The following is a 21,599-nucleotide window of genomic DNA, read 5'->3' on the forward strand; positions in this document are numbered from 1 at the left end:
GAAGGACCATGGCCAGGGTGGGTAGCTGGTGTTGGGTTCACACATTCTTGGAGAATTGTACTGAGTAGAATGTGTGGGCTGAAGGGGAAAAGCTGATTCACTCATGTGTCAGTCTCTAGTTTATAAAGCGCTTTCTGAAGAGGTACTTCATGACTGGGGGTAGCTGAAGGCTTACCTGGTGATTGTGGGACACATCTGACGATATGTTTATTCAACATGGTTTTGTTCGAAACGGACCCAGGGAAAATATGTCATTTCAGTCCCTTGGGCTAAACATGCCCTTATGCTTTGTAAGCAGTCTCTTGGTTTTATTCTGTTACTCAGCTCAGGGTCCAGAAATACTACCATAGTCACTGGGAAAACCCAAGTAGCTAATCTAGATCTCCTAGTGGAGTGTACTTCGAAAGGCAAATTTGAATACATAGATCGACTTGATATGTTCTTCGTATCAGCCTGACCATAAGTATGAGGAGGCAAACTTTTGAAACACTCATTTTGTGACACACAAAATATTTCTCTCATTTTTAAAAAAAAATCACAGTTCGTGCTTTGCACCTATTTATTAAAGCATGGAAGATGGTGTTCACCACTGAGGGAGTTTGTTCATCGAGGTACAGGATTGCTTAGTGTCTTCTACATTTTATCACTGAATTATTTTCCTGTTTCTGCTTGAAAACTTCTAATGCAATCCGCTCATATGATTCTTTCCGTTGTTACACGAAATAGCTTCCTTTTCCTGATATATGTCACAAATCCCACGCGATGGAGAATGCACACTATCAGCAACATGTATGTAATACGTCCTTTCTGCTCTGAAATCTCTTCCACCTGCTTGACCAGAGGACGCTTCACCCAAGAACTGCATGTCCTGCCAGTCATGTGGGTCAGGGTTACCAGTTTTCTGCACAAATGGGCATGTCCTTCAGAGTCTCCAGGCTGATGAGTAGCCCTATTCAATCTGCTGCATAAATCCTTCTTTGCTCTAAAAAAAAATAATAACATGTGAAAGGGACTGGAGATTAGGATGTGGGCATATCTGATAGTGCCTTAATCTTACTCTAAAGGGTATTATTAATAATACCCTAATACCCTGATTAATAATCAGGGTATTATTTTGGTCACTTATAAAAACAATAAACACAGATTTCACACAGCCTGAAGAATGAGCGAATACACGATCCTTTCATAATTACAGGCACACAAGGACAGTATTTGGTGCAGAAGCCTTCACGCTACCCACACTTATCTCTAACACAGGATCATCTTCTTGCTAATCAAACAGTGGTCCGCAGACTCAGACCTGCACTTCGGCATCACCCAGGAGCTTGGAGAAATGCAGAATCTCTAGGATTTTGCACTTGTAGTGGGATCCGTGTGGATTCATGGGCACAGTGAAGTTGGAGACATGCTGGTCTAGGTGTGTTTCTCACCGTTTATGGTGAGACATTGGTGGCAGGGTAACAGTATTTTGGGGGTGCTTTCCTGTCACGACCGGCGCGACAAACACCGAGGTCAGGGTCCTGAGGGTAGGGGAATGCAAGAAAAAAGAGAGAAGAGAAAGTTTGGGAACAGGAGGGTCCCCTGGGCTGATGGCCCAAGTGACGGCTTTATTGTTGCTGTACACAATCTTTTATATCCAGACTCTTATGGGTCAGGCCATTCTAAGAATAAACAGGTTTCACATAATTGCTGCCCACCAAAACATTTAGTTCTGTGTTTCTTGTGCATTTTCTAGACGGGTCACAACAAGACCTTGTTGATAAGATTGCTAGCAAAACACAATTCCCATGTTTGTTTCTTTTTTTTTTTTTTTAATTTTTTTTTTCAACGTTTTTTATTTATTTTTGGGACAGAGAGAGACAGAGCATGAACGGGGGAGGGGCAGAGAGAGAGGGAGACACAGAATCGGAAACAGGCTCCAGGCTCCGAGCCATCAGCCCAGAGCCCGACGCGGGGCTCGAACTCACGGACCGCGAGATCGTGACCTGGCTGAAGTCGGACGCTTAACCGACTGCGCCACCCAGGCGCCCCCCCATGTTTGTTTCTATCTGACTCGGGGTAGAAAAAGGGAGGTAGCATTACTGCCAACACCTGCAGACCACAGGCTTCAGGAATTAACTTTCTCAGCCTTGACAAGGCTTTCATATGCCCTTGAGAGTGGGGGAATGGGAGGGGGAACCACCGGGTTGGCTTGAGTCAACAGGGAACGTAGCTCGACCTGGTCTCAGCCTGGCACCGGGGCCCGGTCTCCCACATGAATGGGAGCGGGAAACACCGGGTTGGCTTGAGTCAACAGGGAACATTGCTCGACCCGGTCTCAGCCTGGCACCGGGGCCCGGCCCCCAACACTTTCCTGTGGACTGTAGGTGTTTGGCAGGTTCCCTTCGGACTTTGACAGACGTCCCAGGGGAAAATTCATTTCTGGCTGAGAACCACGACCCCAAGTTTGAGAACTGGAAGCATCCTGACAGAATCAAACTCAAGGGACACCATATACTCAGATATTAAATTTGGACAGATGACAAGACACGACCAAGCACCATTTATACATCGTAAAATGTAGTTCATAATCTCAGGGATAAGATTTTATAAAGATTAAATCCAAACTCCCTGTGAGATGTTAAGCTCACATTGTAGTACATAACTAGATCTCAATACATCTGTTATATTTAAGGACCATTTTATAACAAGGGACCAAATGACAGCTTTTAACATCTTATAAAACAAGTGACAGAAAAAGTGTCTTGAAGCCAATCTCTGTGGCACCTAAGTTTTATTATCAGAAGTCATTTCTCTGCTTTATTATTTTTTCTTTTTTTTAATATATGAAATTTATTGTCAAAATGGTTTCCATACAACACCCAGTGCTCATCCCAACAAGTGCCCTCTTCATTGCCCATCACCCACTTTCCCCGCTCCCCCCAACCCCCTCCTACACTCGATTTGTTCTCAGTCCTCAAGAGTCTTATGTTTGCCTTCCTCCCTCTAACTCTCTTTTCCCCTTCCCCTCCCCCATGCTCTTCTCTTAAGTTTCTCAAGATCCACCTATGAGTGAAAACATGGTATCTGTCTCTGCCTGACTTCTTTCACTTAGCATAACACTCTCTAGTTCCATCCACGTTGCTGCAAATGGCAGGATTTCATTCCTTCTCATTGCCAAGTACGATTCCATTGTGTATATAAACCACAACTTCTGTATCCAGTTGTCAGTTGATGGACATTTCGGCTCTTTACATAATTTGGCTGTTGCTGAAAGCGCTGCTCGAAACATTGGGGTGCACGTGCCCCTGTGCGCCAGCACTCCCGTGTCCTTGGGTAGATTCCTAGCGGCGCTGTTGAGAACAACAGTAGACACTGGGTCTCCTCGTGGGCTCAGTGGGTTCATCTTCCGGGTCTTGATTGCGGCTTAAGACATGGCCCCATGGTCTGGAACTGAGCCCCCAGATTGCTTCTGCAGTGAGCATGGAGACTGCTTGGGATTCTCTCTCTCCCTCTTTCTCTGCCTCTCTCTCTTAAAATAAATAAATAAACATGAAAAATGCTTCTCTCTGTCCTTCTCTCCCATCTTCCTCTCCCCCACTCATGCTCTCTCTCTCCCTCTCTCTCGAAAACAAACAAAGAGACAGACAGACACACAGCACTAGAAATGCTACAGCTGGGTCCCTAGGACAGGCAATGCTTGGAAGGCAAAGAGGACTAATCCCGGAGGGTTCCTTGGTGTTAGACTTGGAAAGTGTGTCTCGGCTGAGATAAGGTGCCAGATGATTTACACATCAGGAAGGGGATGAGTTCAGGGAAAAGGGGAGGAAAAAAAGAACGGCATTCACTTGGTCTCTGACTTAGTCTTTTGGGAACCGAGATTCACTAGGAAAAAATACTTGTGTCCAGAGCAGTTTTCCACTTGGGAATATGAGATCAGAGGCTGGGGTACCAAGAGGGAAATGAGCCTAATGAGCGGATACGGGGAGCTGTAAATACTCTCTGGTCTCCTGTCAGCCTGTGCGAACTTGGATGGGAAGGGACAAGGTCTCCCTCTGTTCTTCCAAGCCCTAATTATGGCTGGGGGCCCATGCTTTACTCCATCCTGCTGTCTCAGCTGAGAACAGAGCATTAGTCCCTACTATCTGCAGTCCAGGGAGGCATTCAGACTTGTCATAAGGAGACCTTGTCAGACACCCCAGCCAGGTGAGCCCAACGGCCTGGTGCGCCGTGGATGAGAGGGTCAGAAGAATGGAAGCCAAGTTCATTAACCTGTCTTGGCTTGAGAGCCCATCCAACTTAGTGCAGGAGGGGTGATCGCTGTGTTCATTTGTTTGTTTGATTAGTGATGTATTTATTCAGTGGCTGTGTCAATTTCACAGAGGGATGCTCACACTTTCATTGATATTCCATATTCTATTCTTTTAACTTATTATTAAGGCAATGACAGTTTATTTTACCTCCCAGTGTCTCAGGAACCACACAAGTTTATTAGATAATTGCTCTGACTCATCCATTTCATTCACTACCCCTCCCCCCCGACTCTCTGCCTCGCTGTCTGTTGAACAGACTGTTTTATGTTTGTGTAAATCACAGCAGAAACTTGCCATTCCAATATGGAGCCTCAAATTCATTTGTCAATGGGAGGCTTAAGTACTGGCATTTCTGGGAACCATTTCTATACTTTGCAGGGAAAAGATGTCTGATCTGGCCTCCTTGGGTTGTGTCCATTCCAAGCATAACCGGGATGGTGAGGTCTGTAAAGACAGGGAAATACACAACCCAGGAGGGCATGGTGTCTTGTGACTGGTGAAGGGTGAGCAGTCCTCAAAAAGTTAGAGAGGGAGGGAGCCAAACCAGAAGAGACTCTTAAAAACTGAGAACAATCTGAGGGTTGATGGGGGCGGGAGGAGGGGGAGGTTGGGTGATGGGTATTGAGGAGAACACCTGTGGGGATGAGCACTGCGTGTTGTATGGAAACCAATTTGACAATGAATTTCATATTTTAAAAAAAGGGGGGCCAGGACTCAGAAATCCCAAGATGACGCAATACAGGGGCCAGAACTCAGTCAAGAGAAGGCACCAAGAAGGGGATCTGTGGCAACTCATGGGATGCCTTGAGATCATGATGTATACAGAGGGAGACGTAGCGTGGGCAAGGACGGCCCTGTGCCTTGAGATTACAGTTGTAGCAGAGAGGCCACTTTTCTCCCCACATGTGTGACAGCGTCTGTCATCAGTCTCCATCAGGCTCATTGCCCTTGCAGCACTGGCTTTGCTTTTTGCCTTGAACTTCTGAAACAATACTTTCCTTGGGGCCTTTGTACTGGCCATTCCCTCTGCCAGGTAAAGGCTTCCCACATAATCCTTTCTGTCTTATATGTGTCCTATGTTACAATGTCACCTGTTTGCAGAATTTGCCTATATAATCACTAAAACAGAATGCCTTATTGGCTCCCTTTTTATTCCTGCTTTTCTTTTCTTCACAGCAGCCTTCACCATCTGAAAAGTTATACAATTCTCTTGTTTGCTTATATATTTTTCCTCCATGATTCTAGGGATTTACGTTCTTCACCACACCCTATACTCGTTGCCTGAAACATGGTCAACGCTCAATTTATATTCTTGAATACTTGAAGAATTTCTCAGTGAAATTATAAAAAATATCATTTCTTCCAGAAGAAACTTTTTAGCAAAAAAAAAAAAACCTCCATCAATGTGGCAGAAGGAATCCCTTAATGGGGGCCATATCTATACACAACATATTTAAATGAATATCTGGGGGCGCTTGGGTGGTTCAGTCGTAGAAGCGAACAACTTTTGATTTCGGCTCAGGTCTCCACCATAAGCCAACATTTTGCAGATCCAAGGGATCTAATCCAGACTGATTGCTTAGTCTTAGACTTTGGGAAATTGTTAAAATCAGGGTTGGGATTAGGTGCTGGGATATTTGAACTCTGGGAGTGACAGAACTCACAAGGTAGGAGTAATCAACACAGGGGTCACGCAGTTATGACCTGGTCTATTGGGAACACAGAAACTCCAGGAAATCTTTCTTTGTGTCCAGACCAGTGTCCCCCAGGGAAATCATGTGCTGCAGGTTGGACAAGCAGGAGGGAAACATGCCTCATGAACAGACAAAGGAAACTATAAATGTCTCCTCTGTGCAGTCCCTCCCCCTGTGCCACCGGGGGCGATGGGACCTGATTGTTGCTTCTAGAGTCCAAAGCTTGGCTGGATGACTCATGCTAGCCTCCTTCCCACCATCTTCTGCAGGGAGAGGGTTTAGTTGCCACCGATAGCCATCCAGGAGGAATTCAGACAGCCACATGGACACCTCTCCCTCAGAGCTCCCAGCCACGTGATTCCGGGTGCCCAGCAGGTCCAGCAGGAAAGGGTCAGAGAGAATCAATGCCAGGTGCATTCACTTGAGGTCACCACACAGCCACCAGCCTAGCCCAGAACCTGGAGATCTCTATGGTCATGTGCTTGGCTGACCATGCCTTCCTGAAAACCACAGTGGACAAGGTCAGAGAAGCCTCTGTTCCTTTGGTACTTGCCTTATATGGCAGAGTCATAGTAGAATGAAATAAGTGTGTGGTGTAAGAGCCTCAGGCAGAAATCTTATGAAGACGGTGATTCAGAGCCTAGACTGACTGTCACGGGGGGTGCAGAATTCTGTAGAGCAAGGTCTGAACAAACCTTTGGGTGTTGTGAAAACCAGAAACAGGACCAGAGTGTGCCCACTACCCTTGTCAAGAAAGAGTGTGCCCACTACCTTGGTCAAGAGAGAGGTCACAATGCAAAGGCCAGGAAAAACAAAAGATGCCACATCTGAAAAGTGAAAGGGACTTATCCACTTTCCCTAAGATCACAGGACATCCAATGGGTCAAAGAAATATGAACCAGGCACAGAAAAAAACCCCAAGTCTCCTACTGCTTCATTATAACCTGCCCAACTTTTGCTGTGCTTTGCATATTTCCCGTGCCGAAGGGTTGATTTATTCCCTTAGCACACTTTTCTCTTGGAGCATTCAGTCTGTAAGGCGATCCACATGCTGAACAACCCACTAATTTCATCTTCTGACCACATTTAATTTTGCTCCTTATTATTTTTGCTGGGCATCAAGGAGGTAACAAGACTTGGAATGTTGTCAGACCTCAGGATGCTCTTTCTTCTTCACGGCCCCTCAGGTTTCAGTGACCATATGAACCATGAAATCTTTTGTGCCACTTCAATTTCATTTCACTCTCTTGCCTCTCTCTCTCTCTCTCTCTCTCTCTCTCTCTCTGTGTGTGTGTGTGTCTGTGTGTGTGTGTGTGTGTTTCTCTGATTTTGAGCAGATGGTTTGTTTTTCTTTAAATGCAGGACAGAAAATAAGCATGCCAGTCTGACCTGTCAATTGTATTTGTCCATAAGAAACTCAATCATTGGAATTCAGGTACCACTTTTACATCGTTTGTGAGGAATGATAATGGATCCGGCCACATTGGTTTATAGCCACTGTGAGCTTAATTATTGGGGCTGGAGGTGAGAACTCATGGAAGAACACAGCTCAGGCAGTGATGATTTGCTGTGTGTGTGTGTGTGTGTGTGTGTGTGTGTGTGTGTCTTGTCTTGTGGCGGGAGATCCGTTTCCAGAGCAAGGGTGCCTTAGCTAATATATTCTAAGTTGACTCTAATAATACAGAAGCCAGCACTCAATCAGCACAAGGTATTCAGGAGGGCTCCTTGTCAAACTGCAGGAGGCTTTGCAGGTAGATTCTAAAATATAAGCAGTATATAGTGTGGGTGAGTGACTTCTTTCCCTCTAAGGGGAACCAGCAATGAGGACACTCATTTCTTTGAAATTACCTGACACCATCTCTGATTTCTCTCCTGTTTACTCCTCTTCACACAACGCTTCCGATTTTGGACCCCAATAGCTCAAGCAGTATGATCCTCAGGGTCTTAGCAGAGGCCATTCCCTCAGCCAGCACACACTTCCCCAGAAATGCTTGCAGATCCTGCCCTCCTTTCACTGAAGTCTCTGTTCAAATGTCACCTGTTACGGGTCTTGACCAAATACCAATTACAGAACGACACTCGTATCCACGCTCTCCTTTATATCTACTTTTGTTCTCTTCATAGCACTTTGACACCCTCTAATGTCTTATTAGTATTTTTATTTGTTTCTATTCATTCTCCGTCATTGGATGATACTTGCGTTTGGTTTTCCAGTATCCCATGCTCATTGCCTACACAATGCCTGGAATATGTTTCACAATCAGCACATATTCCTCCCATGCAGGAAAGAGATTCTTAGTAAAACAGTAAAATGCATGACCTGTGCTGGGGAGTGTGGAGAATGAGACCAAAACACCTAATCTGAGGTGAAACAGGAGGGAATCTCTTCAAAAGGACAATCCTTTGGGGACAAAAGGGACAAGATACCGAAATGAACTTCTTGACTGCACAATATAAATGGTGGCATTTCAACTATGTGAGTAAACTGTTCATGTGAAAATTAATGATGTCCTTTGCCTCTTTCTGGGGGTCAGTGCAACCTCATGGAACCAGGAAATATTACACAGATATCAAAATTTCTTCTCCTCGGATTTTCAGAGAGACCAGAACTGCAGCCCCTCGTATTTGGGCTTTTCCTCTCCATGTACCTGATCACTGTGTTTGGCAACCTGCTCATCATCCTGGCCGTCAGCTCTGACTCCCACCTCCACACGCCCATGTACTTCTTCCTGGCCAACCTGTCCTTTGTAGACATCTGCTTCACCTCCACCACCGTCCCGAAGATGCTCTGGAACCTCCAGACTCAGAGCAAAGTCATAACCTATGCAGGCTGCATCACACAAATGAACTTTTTCATAACCTTTGCAGGGATGGACGACTTTCTCCTGAGTGTGATGGCCTATGACAGGTTTGTGGCCATCTGTCACCCACTGCATTACATGGTCATCATGAACCCCCGGCTCTGTGGACTCCTGGTTCTGGTGTCCTGGATCATATGTGTCCTGCATTCCTTGGTACACACCTTAATGGTGTTGGGGCTGTCCTTCTGTACAGAGGTAGAGATCCCCCACTTTTTCTGTGAACTCAATCAGATGATCCAACTTGCCTGTTCTGACACCTTTCTTAATAACGTGGTGATGTACCTTGCAGCTATGCTGCTGGGTGGTGGTCTGCTTGTTTGGATCCTTTACTCTTATTCTAAGATAGTTTCCTCCATATGTGGGATCTCATCAGCTCAGGGCAAGTATAAAGCGTTTTCTACCTGTGCATCTCACCTGTCGGTTGTCTCCTTATTTTGTTGTGCAAGCCTAGGTGTGTACCTCAGCTCTGCTGCTACCCAGAGCTCCCACTCAAGTGCCACAGCCTCGGTGATGTACACGGTGGTCACGCCCATGCTGAACCCCTTCATCTACAGCCTGAGGAACAGAGACATAAAAAGGGCTCTGAAAAGAATCGTTGGGATCCAGTGATATAAGAAATAATCATCCAAAGGCTGAAGATATGCCCATGATTGAAGGGCTCAAATCCTCAGAGCCAGGAACTGCCAATCTTTGATCAGACTGTGAAAGTAGGATCTACTCCTTCTATTTATTTCTTGGCATTTCCATTTGTTCGATCAACTTCTCTCTACATTTAAGGAATTCACTTCATTAAGCTTCTGCTGTGACTGAAATACAGACGGTTTCTCCTTTGTCTATTTTCAGGTGTCCCCAAAGTTTACCCCAACCTTGGGTCACGAATGCCTGAAATTTCTGTATCTCACATGGGACTAGTTGGATTTCTTAAAATTAATTACATCTCAAATGACTTATACCATGCCGGGTAAATTTCCCCTAGATTTTCTGAGATCATTATCATGAGTTATACGCTTCATACGGAATAAAGCTACACTTGATCAGTAAGCCATTTCCATCATTTTACTGTCAAGGAGAATACAAAAGCACAGTTTCCACCTTGAGTCTCAGTCTTTTCCTTCACTTCCTTTAGGACTCCAGCTGATGATGTGGACTCTAACATTGTTCCGTTTAAAACCTCAGGCTTTTAACACCCCGCTCTGGCTAGGAATGCCCAAGGACTCACCTGCGCCCATGTGCTTTCCACACTCCCACAGACCTTTCCCGGACCACAGCCTATGCCTTGGCTGCACCAGCCCTTGGATTCTTATTGTGATTGCAGGACACACGTCAGCAACATCTATCGGAGAACTCTAATAACCCCAGGTTTATTACTCATGTATGCTGGAGGGCACATGGGATGGTCAAAAGCCATTCTGGGAGGTGTCAGAAGGGGAGAGAGGGTCAAGAGGAAGAGAGAGAGAGAGGAAGCTGTTGAGGGATCTGGCTTTCTCAAAGACCACGGCCAGGGTGGGTAGCTGGTGTTGGGCCCACACGTTCTTGGAGAATTGTATTGAGTACAATGTGTGGGCTGAAGAGGAAAAGCTGATTCACTCATGTGTCAGTCTCTAGTTCATAAAGGGCTTCCTGAAGCGGTGCTTCGTGGCTGGGGGTAGCCGAGGGCTTATCTGGTGATTGTGGAACACATCTGATGATATGTTTATTCAACATGGTTGTGTTCGAAACGGACCCGGGGAAAATAAGTGATTTCAGTCACTTGCGCTAAACATGCCCTTATGCTTTGTAAGCGGTCTCTTGGTTGTATTCTGTTACTCAGCTCTGGGTCCAGAATTCCTACCATAGTCACTGGGAAAACCTGATTAGCTAATCTAGATCTCCCAGTGGAGTGTACTTGGAAAGGCAAATTTGAATAAACAGTTCGACCTGATAAGTTCTCCGTATCGGCCTGACTGTAAATATGAGGAGGCAAACATTCGAAACACTCATTTCGTGACACACAAAATATTTCTCTCATTTTTTAAAAAAATCACAGTTCGTGCTGTGCACCTATTTATTAAAGCATGGAAGATGGTGTTCACCACTGAGGGAGTTTGTTCATCGAGGCGCAGGATTGCTTAGTGTCTTCTACGTTTTATCCCTGAATTATCTTCCTGTTTCTGCATGAAAACTTCTAATGTGATCTGCTCATATGATTCTTTGCATTGTTACACGAAATAGCTTCCTTTTCCTGATATATGTCACAAATCCCATGGGATGGCGAATGCACAGTATCAGCACCATCTATATAATACATCCTTTCTGCTCTGAAATCTCTTCCACCTGCTTGACCAGAAGACGGTTCACCCAAGAACTGCATGTCCTGCTGGGGTGTGGTTCAGTGTCCCCAGTTTTTCCACACAAATGGGCACGTCCTTCAAATCGCCCAAGCTGACAAGCAGCCCTGTTCATTCTGTTGCATAAATCCCTCTTTGTTCTAAAAAAAATAATAACATGTTAAAGGAACTGGAGATTAGGATGTGGGCATATCTGATGGTGCCTTATTCTCCTTAGTGTAAAGGCTTGTTCATCAGGGTATTATTTTGGTCACTTATAAAAGCAATAAACACAGATTTCACACAGCCTGAAGAATGAGCGAATACACGATCCTTTCACAATTACAGGCACTCAAGGACAAGATTTGGTGCAGAAGCCTTCATGCTACCCACACTTATCTCTAACACAGGATCATCTTCTTGCTAATCAAACAGTGGTCCGCAGACTCAGACCTGCACTTCAGCTCACCCAGGAGCTTGGAGAAATGCAGAATCTCTAAGATTTTGCACTGGTAGTGGGATCCGTGTGGATTCATGGGCACAGTGAGGTTGGAGACATGCTGGTCCAGCTGGGTTTCTCACCGTTTATGGTGGACATTGGCGGCAGGATAACAGGAATTTGGGGGTGCTTTCCTGGGGACTGTAGGTGTTTGGCAGCTTCCCTTCAGACTTTGACAGACGTCCCAGGGGAAAATTCACTTTTGGCTGAGAACCATGGCCACAGAGTTTGAGAACCAGAAGCATCCTGACAGAGTCAAACTCAAGGGACACCACATACTCAGATATTCAATTTGGACAGATACTAGACATCATCAAGCACCGTTTATACATCGTAAATTGTAGTTCATAATCTCAGGGATAAGATTTTATAAAGATTAAATCCAAACTCCCTGTGAGATGTTAAGCTCACATTATAGTACATAACTAGATCTTAGTACATCTGTTATATTTAAGGACCATTTTATAACAAGGGACCAAGTGACAGCTTTTAATGTCTTATAAAACAAGTGACAAAAAGTGTCTTGAAGCCAATCTCTGTGGCACCCAAGTTTTATTATCAGAAGAAGTCATTTCTCTGCTTTATTATTTTTTCTTTTTTTAATATATGAAATTTATTGTCAAAATGGTTTCCATACAACACCCAGTGCTCATCCCAGCAAGTGCCTTCTTCAATGTGCATCCCCCTCTCTCCCCTCTCCCCCCCCCCCCCACCTACCCTCAGTTTGTTCTCAGTCCTCAAGAGTCTCTTATGGTTTGCCTCCCTCCCTGTAACTCTCTTTTCCCCTTCCCCTCCCCCATGCTCTTCTCTTAAGTTTCTCAAGATCCACCTATGAGTGAAAACATACGGTATCTGTCTCTGCCTGACTTCTTTCACTTAGCATAACACTCTCTAGTTCCATCAAGTTGCTGCAAATGTCAGGATTTCATTCTTCCTCATTGCCAAGTAGGATTGCATTGTGTATATAAACCACAACTTCTTGATCCTTTCATCAGTTGATGGACATTTGGGCTCTTTACATAATTTGGCTGTTGCTGAAAGCGCTGCTCTAAACATTGGGGTGCACGTGCCCCTGTGCGTCAGCACTCCCGTGTCCTTGGGTACATTCCTAGCGGCGTTGTTCAGAACAACAGTAGACATTGGGTCGCCTCATGGGCTCAGTGGGTTCATCTTCCGTGTCTTGATTGTGGCTTAGGACATGACCCCATGGTCTGGAACTGAGCCCCCAGATTGCTTCTGCAGTGAGCATGGAGACTGCTTGGGATTCTCTCTCTCCCTCTTTCTCTGACTCTCTCTCTTAAAATAAATAAATAAACATTAAAAAAGCTTCTCTCTGTCCTTCTCTCCCACCTTCCTCTCCCCCACTCATGCTCTCTCTCTCCCTCTCTCTCAAAAACAAAGAGACAGACAGACACACAGCACTAGAAATGCTACAGCTGGGTCCCTAGGACAGGCAATGCTTGGAAGGCAAAGAGGACTAATCCCGGAGGGTTCCTTGGTCTTAGTCTTGGAAAGTGTGTCTCGGCTGAGATAAGGTGCCAGATGATTTACACATCAGGAAGGGGACAAGTTCAGGGAAAAGGGGAGGAAAAAAAGAACTGCATTCACTTGGTCTCTGACCTAGTCTTTTGGGAACCGAGATTCATTAGGAAAAAATACTTGTGTCCAGAGCAGTTTTCCACTTGGGAATATGAGATCAGAGGCTGGGGTACCAAGAGGGAAATGAGTCTAATGAGCAGATACAGGGAGCTGTAAATACTCTCTGGTCTCCTGTCAGCCTGTGTGAACTTGGATGGGAAGGGACAAGGTCTCCCTCTGTTCTTCCAGGCCCTAATTATGGCTGGGGGCCCATGCTTTACTCCGTCCTGCTGTCTCAGCTGAGAACAGAGCATTAGTCCCTACTATCTGCAGTCCAGGGAGGCATTCAGACTTGTCACAAGGAGACCTTGTCAGACACCCCAGCCAGGTGAGCCCAACGGCCCGGTGCGCCGTGGATGAGAGGGTCAGAAGAATGGAAGCCAAGTTCATTAACCTGTCTTGGCCTGAGAGCCCATCCAACTTAGTGCAGGAGGGGTGATGGCTGTGTTCATTTGTTTGTTTGATTAAGTGATGTATTTATTCAGTGGCTGTGTCAGTTTCATAGAGGGGATGCTCACACTTTCGTTGATCTTCCATATTCTATTCCTTTAACTTACTATTAAGGCAATGGCAGTTTATTTTACCTCCCAGTGTCTCAGGAACCACACAAGTTTATTAGATAATTGCTCTGACTTATCCGTTTCATTCACTGCCCCCCCCGACTCTCTGCCTCGCTGTCTGTTGAACAGACTGTTTTATGTTTGTGTAAATCACAGCAGAAATTTGCCATTCCAATATGGAGCCTCAAATTCATTTGTCCATAGGAGGCTTAAGAACTGGCATTTCTGGGAACCATTTCTATACTTTGCAGGGAAAAGATGTCTGATCTGGCCTCCTTGGGTTGTGTCCATTCCCAGCATAACTGGGATGGTGAGGTCTGTGAAGACAGGGAAATACACAACCCAGGAGGCCATGGTGTCTTGTGACTGGTGAAGGGTGAGCAGTCCTCAAAAAGTTAGAGAGGGAGGGAGCCAAACCAGAAGAGACTCTTAAAAACTGAGAACAATCTGAGGGTTGATGGGGGCGGGAGGAGGGAGAGGTTGGGTGATGGGTATTGAGGAGAACACCTGTGGGGATGAGCACTGCGTGTTGTATGGAAACCAATTTGACAATGAATTTCATATTTTAAAAAAAGGGGGGCCAGGACTCAGAAATCCCAAGATGACGCAATACAGGGGCCAGAACTCAGTCAAGAGAAGGCACCAAGAAGGGGATCTGTGGCAACTCATGGGATGCCTTGAGATCATGATGTATACAGAGGGAGACGTAGCGTGGGCAAGGACGGCCCTGTGCCTTGAGATCACAGTTGTAGCAGAGAGGCCACTTTTCTCCCCACATGTGTGACAGTGTCTGTCATCAGTCTCCATCAGGCTCATTGCCCTTGCAGCACTGGCTTTGCTTTTTGCCTTGAACTTCTGAAACAATACTTTCCTTGGGGCCTTTGTACTGGCCATTCCCTCTGCCAGGTAGAACTTCCCACATAATCCTTTCTGTCTTATATGAGTTCTGTTTTCCAATGTCACCTCGTTTGCAGAATTTGCCTAAATACCCACTAAAATAGAATGCCCTATTGGCTCCCTCCTTTATTCCTGCTTTTCTTTTCTTCACAGCAGCCCTCACCATCTGAAAAGTTATAGAATTCTCTTGTTTGCTTATATACTTTTTCTCCATGTTTCTAGGGATTTTCATTCTTCACCACACCCTATACTCATTGCCTGAAACATGGTCAACACTCAATTTATATTCTTGAATACTTGAAGAATTTCTCAGTGAAATTATAAAAAATATCATTTCTTCCAGAAGAAACTTTTTGACAAAAAAAAACCCTACATCAATGTGGCAGAAGGAATCCCTTAATGGGAGCCATATCTATACACAACATATTAAATGAATATCTGGGGGCACCTGGTGGTTCAGTCGTAGAAGCGAACAACTTTTGATTTCGGCTCAGGTCTCCACCATAAGCCAACATTTTGGAGATCCAAGGGATCTAATCCAGACTGATTGCTTAGTCCTAGATTTTGGGGAAATGTTAAAATCAGGGCTGGGATTAGGTGCTGGGATATTTGAACTTTGGGAGCGACAGAACTCACAAGGTAGGAGTAATCAACACAGGGGTCACGCAGTTATGACCTGGTCTATTGGGAACACAGAAACTCCAGGAAATCTTTCTTTGTGTCCAGACCAGTGTCCCCCAGGGAAATCATGTGCTGCAGGTTGGACAAGCAGGAGGGAAACATGCCTCATGAACAGACAAAGGAAACTATAAATGTCTCCTCTGTGCAGTCCCTCCCCCTGTGCCACCGGGGGCGATGGGACCTGATTGTTGCTTCTAGAGTCCGAAGCTTGGCTGGATGACTCATGCTAGCCTCCTTCCCACCATCTTCTGCAGGGAGAGGGTTTAGTTGCCACCGATAGCCATCCAGGAGGAATTCAGACAGCCACATGGACACCTCTCCCTCAGAGCTCCCAGCCACGTGATTCCGGGTGCCCAGCAGGTCCAGCAGGAAAGGGTCAGAGAGAATCAATGCCAGGTGCATTCACTTGAGGTCACCACACAGCCACCAGCCTAGCCCAGAACCTGGAGATCTCTATGGTCATGTGCTTGGCTGACCATGCCTTCCTGAAAAACCACAGTGGACAAGGTCAGAGAAGCCTCTGTTCCTTTGGTACTTGCCTTATATGGCAGAGTCATAGTAGAATGAAATAAGTGTGTGGTGTAAGAGCCTCAGGCAGAAATCTTATGAAGACGGTGATTCAGAGCCTAGACTGACTGTCAAGGTGGGTGCAGAATTCTGTAGAGCAAGGTCTGAACAAACCTTTGGGTGTTGTGCAAACCGGAAACAGGACCAGAGTGTGCCCACTACCCTGGTCAAGAGAGAGGTCACAATGCAAAGGCCAGGAAAAACAAAAGATGCCACATCTGAAAAGTGAAAGGGACTTATCCACTTTCCCTAAGATCACAGGACATCCAATGGGTCAAAGAAATATGAATCAGGTACGGAAAAAAACCCCAAGTCTCCTACTGCTTCATTATTACCTGCCCAACTTTTGCTGTGCTTTGCATATTTCCTGTGCCGAAGGGTTGATTTATTCCCTTAGCACACTTTTCTCTTGGAGCATTCAGTCTGTAAGGCGATCCACATGCTGAACAACCCACTAATTTCGTCTTCTGACCACATTTAATTTTGCTCCTTATTATTTTTGCTGGGCATCAAGGAGGTAACAAGACTTGGAATGTTGTCAGACCTCAGGATGTTCTTTCTTCTTCACGGCCCCTCAGGTTTCAGTGACCAAATGAACCATGAAATTTTTTGTGCCACTTCAATTTCATTTCACTCTCTTGCCTCTGTGTGTGTGTGTGTGTGTGTGTGTGTTTCTCTGATTTTGAGCAGATGGTTTGTTTTTCTGTAAATGCAGGACAGAAAATAAGCATGCCAGTCTGACCTGTCAATTGTATTTGTCCATAAGAAACTCAATCATTGGAATTCAGGTACCATTTTTACATTGTTTGTGAGTAATGATAATGGATCCGGCCACATTGGTTTATAGCTACTCTGAGCTTAATTATTGGGGCTGGAGGTGAGAACTCATGGAAGAACACAGCTCAGGCAGTGATGATTTGCTGTGTGTGTGTGTGTGTGTGTGTGTGTGTGTGTGTGTCTTGTCTTGTGGCGGGAGATCCGTTTCCAGAGCAAGGGTGCCTTAGCTAATATATTCTAAGTTGACTCTAATAATACAGAAGCCAGCACTCAATCAGCACGAGGTATTCAGGAGGGCTCCTTGTCAAACTGCAGGAGGCTTTGCAGGTAGATTCTAAAATATAAGCAGTATATAGTGTGGGTGAGTGACTCCTTTCCCTCTAAGGGGAACCAGCAATGAGGACACTCATTTCTTTGAAATTACCTGACACCATCTCTGATTTCTCTCCTGTTTACTCCTCTTCACACAACGCTTCCGATTTTGGACCCCAATAGCTCAAGTAGTATGATCCTCAGGGTCTTAGCAGAGGCCATTCCCTCAGCCAGCACACACTTCCCCAGAAATGCTTGCAGATCCTGCCCTCCTTTCACTGAAGTCTCTGTTCAAATGTCACCTGTTACGGGTCTTGACCAAGTACCATTAGAGAACATCACTCGTATCCACACTCTCCTTTATATCTACTTTTGTTCTCTTCATAGCACTTTGACACCCTCTAATGTCTTATTAGTATTTTTATTTGTTTCTATTCATTCTCCGTCATTGGATGATACTTGCGTTTGGTTTTCCAGTATCCCATGCTCATTGCCTACACAATGCCTGGAATATGTTTGACAATCAGCACATATTCCTCCCATGCAGGAAAGATATTCTTAGTAAAACAGTAAAATGCATGACCTCTGCTGGGGAGTGTGGAGAATGAGACCAAAACACCTAATCTGAGGTGAAACAGGAGGGAATCTCTTCAAAAGGACAATCCTTTGGGGACAAAAGGGACAAGATACCGAAATGAACTTCTTGACTGCACAATATAAATGGTAGCATTTCAACTATGTGAGTAAACTGTTGATGTGAAAATTAATGATGTCCTTTGCCTCTTTCCGGGGGTCAGTGCAACCTCATGGAACCAGGAAATATTACACAGATATCAAAATTTCTTCTCCTGGGATTTTCAGAGAGACCAGAACTGCAGCCCCTCATATTTGGGCTTTTCCTCTCCATGTACCTGATCACTGTGTTTGGCAACCTGCTCATCATCCTGGCCGTCAGCTCTGACTCCTGCCTCCACACGCCCATGTACTTCTTCCTGGCCAACCTGTCCTTTGTAGACATCTGCTTCACCTCCACCACCGTCCCGAAGATGCTGGTGAACATCCAGACCCAGAGCAACGTCATAACCTATGAGGACTGCATCACACAGATGAACTTCTTCATAATCTTTTCAGGGTTGGACATCTATCTCCTGGCTGTGATGTCCTATGACAGGTTTGTGGCCATCTGTCACCCCCTCCACTATAAGATCATCATGAACCCCTGGCTCTGTGGGCTGCTGGTCCTGGTGTCCTGGATCACAAGTGTCCTGCATTCCTTGTTACAAACTTCAATGGTGTTGCAGCTGTCCTTCTGTACAGAGGTAGAAATCCCCCACTTTTTCTGTGAACTCAATCAGATGATCTAACTTGCCTGTTCTGACACCTTTATTAATAACTTGGTGATGTACCTTGCAGCTATGCTGCTGGCTGGAGGTCCCCTTTCTGGGATCCTTTACTCTTATTCTAAGATAGTTTCAACCATAATTGGAATCTCATCAGCTCAGGGCAAGTATAAAGCGTTTTCCACCTGTGTATCTCATCTTTTAGTTGTATCTTTATTTTTTTGTACGGGCCTAGGAGTGTACCTCAGCTTTGCTGCCACCCACAGCTCCCACTCAAGTGCAACAGCCTCTGTGATGTACACGGTGGTCACGCCCATGCTGAACCCCTTCATCTACAGCCTGAGGAACAAAGACCTAAAGGTGGTTCTTAAAAGAATCATTGGGATTTCATTGATGTGAGGGCCAATCATATTAGGGCTGAAGACGTGCCCATGATTGCAAGGCTCAAAGCTTCAAAGTCAAGAATTAGTTATTCTTTGATTAGACTGTGGAAGTGAAATCTGCTCCTTCTATTTATTTGCTAGAATTTCCATCTTTATTCATGTCAACTTTCTACATGTTTAAGTAACTTTATTAAGCTTCTGCTGTTTCTGATATACAGACAGTTTCCCCTTTGTCTATTTTCATATGTCACCAATGTTTTCCTCAACCTTGGATCATGAATGCCTGGAAATTTCTATATTTCACATGGGAGTAGTTGGATTTCTTAAAATTAATTTCATTTCAAATGACTTATACCATGCCAGGTAAATTTCCCCTAGATTTCCTGAGATCATTATCATGAATTATACTCTTCTTATGGAATAAAGCTACACTTGATCAGGAAGCCATTTCCATCATTTTATTGTCAAGGAGAATACAAAACCACAGTTTCCACCTTGAGTCTATCGGTCTTTTTCCTTCACTTCATTTAATACTCCTCCTGATGATGTGGATTCTAACATTGTTCCATTTAAACCTCAGGCTATTGACACCAAAGCTTAGGAAAGCCCGGGCACTCACCTGCACCCGTGTATTTTTGGACATTCCCACAGACCTTTCCCTGACCAGGCCTATGCTGTGACTGCACAGGTCCCTGGGTTCTTATTGTGATCACAAGACACACATCAGCAACACCTATCAGAGAACTCTAAAAACGGAAATGTATTACTCACATAAGCTGGAGGGCACAGGGATGCCCAAGGGCCATTTCTGGATGTCTCAGAGGGGGAGAGAGAGATGGAGAGGGAGACAGAGAGAGTGCTGCTGAAGGACCTGGGTCTATTAAGGCCCATGGCCAGAGTGGCTAGGTGTTTGAGGATTCACACTTCACTGGAGAATTTTATTGAGTAGAATTTATGTGCTGAAGGGGAAAAGCTGATTCACTTATGTGTCATTATCTAGGTTATCCAGGACGTTCTGAAGAGATACTTTATGGCTGAGGGTAGCTGAGCCATATGTTTATTTAAATAATAAACAATATGTTTATTTCACATGGTTGTCTTTGAATTCGATGCCCCAGAAATCTAAAGCTTAATTTCAGGCACTTATGCTAAACATGCTATTGTGCTTTATAACCGGTCTCCTGGTTTTATTCTGTTATTTAGCTCGGGGTACAGAAAGCCTCCCATAGCCACTGGCAAACCTGATTAGCAAATATTCATCTCCCAGTGGAATGTACTTAGAAAGACAAATTTGAATAAATAGATCAACCTGATGTTCTTAGTATCGGCATGACCATAAATATGAGGAGGCAAAATTTCAAAACACTCATTTTGCTACACAAAAAATATTTCTCTCTTTTTTTTAATGTCCCAGTTCACGCTACGCACCTCTTTATTAAAGCACGGAAGATGGTGTTCACAACTGAGGGGGTTTATTCATTGAGGTGCAGGATTGTTTAGTGCCTTCTATCTTTTATCAGTGAATTATCTTCCCATTTCTGCTAGAAAACTTCTCATGCTAGCTGCTAATATGATTCTTTCCGTTGTTACACAAAATAACTTCCTTTTCTTAATATTTGTCACAAATGCCGAGAGATGGTGAATGAACACTACCAGTATCATCCATTTCGTACCTCTTTCCTGCCCTGAAATCTCTTCCACCTGCATGACCAGAGGATGCTTCACCTGAGAGCTGGATGTCCTGCTGGGGTGTGGCTCAGGGTCCCCAGTTCTTCTGCACAAACGTGCATGTCCTTCAAACTCTCCCTGTTACCCAGAAGGGACCCCTCACGTGGTCACTTGTTCATCAAGTCATGGGAAATACACCTGAATCACTGAATGGTCATGAGTGCCCTCCTCAATTGTCAAATCATATGACACTAGTAAAAGGTAGAACGTGTTCAAATTAGTTGAGGTCGGTTGCTCAGATGATTGTGTCAGTCAGCTCTTGCTATATAACATTCTTTCCTTGTCACGTGGGATGTTAAAATGATGTGGGATCGCCGAGGACAATGGTCACAAAAGAATCCTTGAGTTGTTTTACCGTGCAAAAAAATGTGCTCTCATAGCAAGGCGGCAGGACTCATGGCCAGAGAGCGCTGCACTGGGATTGTGGAAAGTGAGTGATTATATACTTTTAAGTTTGTGGAGGGAGGGAAGGGTAGAGATAACATAAACGTCTAAGGAATTTCCGTATGCTGAAAGGGACCTTGGAGGTCTCACTCCTGTCGAGGATAATGGTGCTTTTAGTCTCCAACAAAACATCAGCATCAGAGTAGCCATGAGTTCCTGGAGAATGTCATTCCCTGCATTTCTTGGGGATTTATCAGTGAGCTACAGTTGTTGGGAATCTGACTTCGAGCAACATTTCTCATGCTTTTTGTTCTCTTCATCAATAATACCTTTACAATCAAACGGCATTGTATCGGGAAACTTTTCTGACCTCTGCTGGGCTCCTCACAGGTCTGTGGTCAGGACTGAATCTCTACCTGGTATTTCTAGGGCCCATCCATGATGTTGTCTGTGGCTGTCATGCTCTTCTGTTTCAGCCGGATTCTTGGTCTTATTTCTACATTTCGATTTGTTGGATAGTCTTCTATTTACAAATTACGTACGCTTATGTGTATTCTTTGAGTTGCATCTCACTGCGCCTACATCCGTACATAAACTTGCTTTCCTTCCGTTACAAGAGCTATCTCCACACCTGTAATGGAGAGTCAGCTAACTGTGCTCCAAATCCTCCTCTGAGCCCT

General features: G+C 44.9%; 1 protein-coding gene and 1 pseudogene across 1 annotated transcript; both read left to right on the forward strand.

Annotated features, from left to right (window-relative positions):
- Positions 1-8,529: 8,529 nt before the first annotated feature.
- Positions 8,530-9,456, forward strand: LOC122214078 (olfactory receptor 7A17-like). The gene has a single exon (XM_042928720.1). The coding sequence runs from the start codon at positions 8,530-8,532 to the stop codon at positions 9,454-9,456; it is 927 nt and encodes a 308-aa protein (XP_042784654.1).
- Positions 9,457-17,890: 8,434 nt separating this feature from the next.
- On the forward strand, positions 17,891-18,823 carry LOC122213330 (annotated as a pseudogene).
- Positions 18,824-21,599: the final 2,776 nt, after the last annotated feature.

This window comes from Panthera leo, chromosome A2 (genome assembly GCF_018350215.1).
Source record: "Panthera leo isolate Ple1 chromosome A2, P.leo_Ple1_pat1.1, whole genome shotgun sequence".
Lineage (NCBI taxonomy): Eukaryota > Metazoa > Chordata > Mammalia > Carnivora > Felidae > Panthera > Panthera leo.

What these genes read in the sequence shown, in the direction of transcription:
- LOC122214078 (XM_042928720.1), top strand. Translation starts at nt 8,530, where the DNA reads ATGGAACCAGGAAATATTACACAGATATCAAAATTTCTTCTCCTCGGA.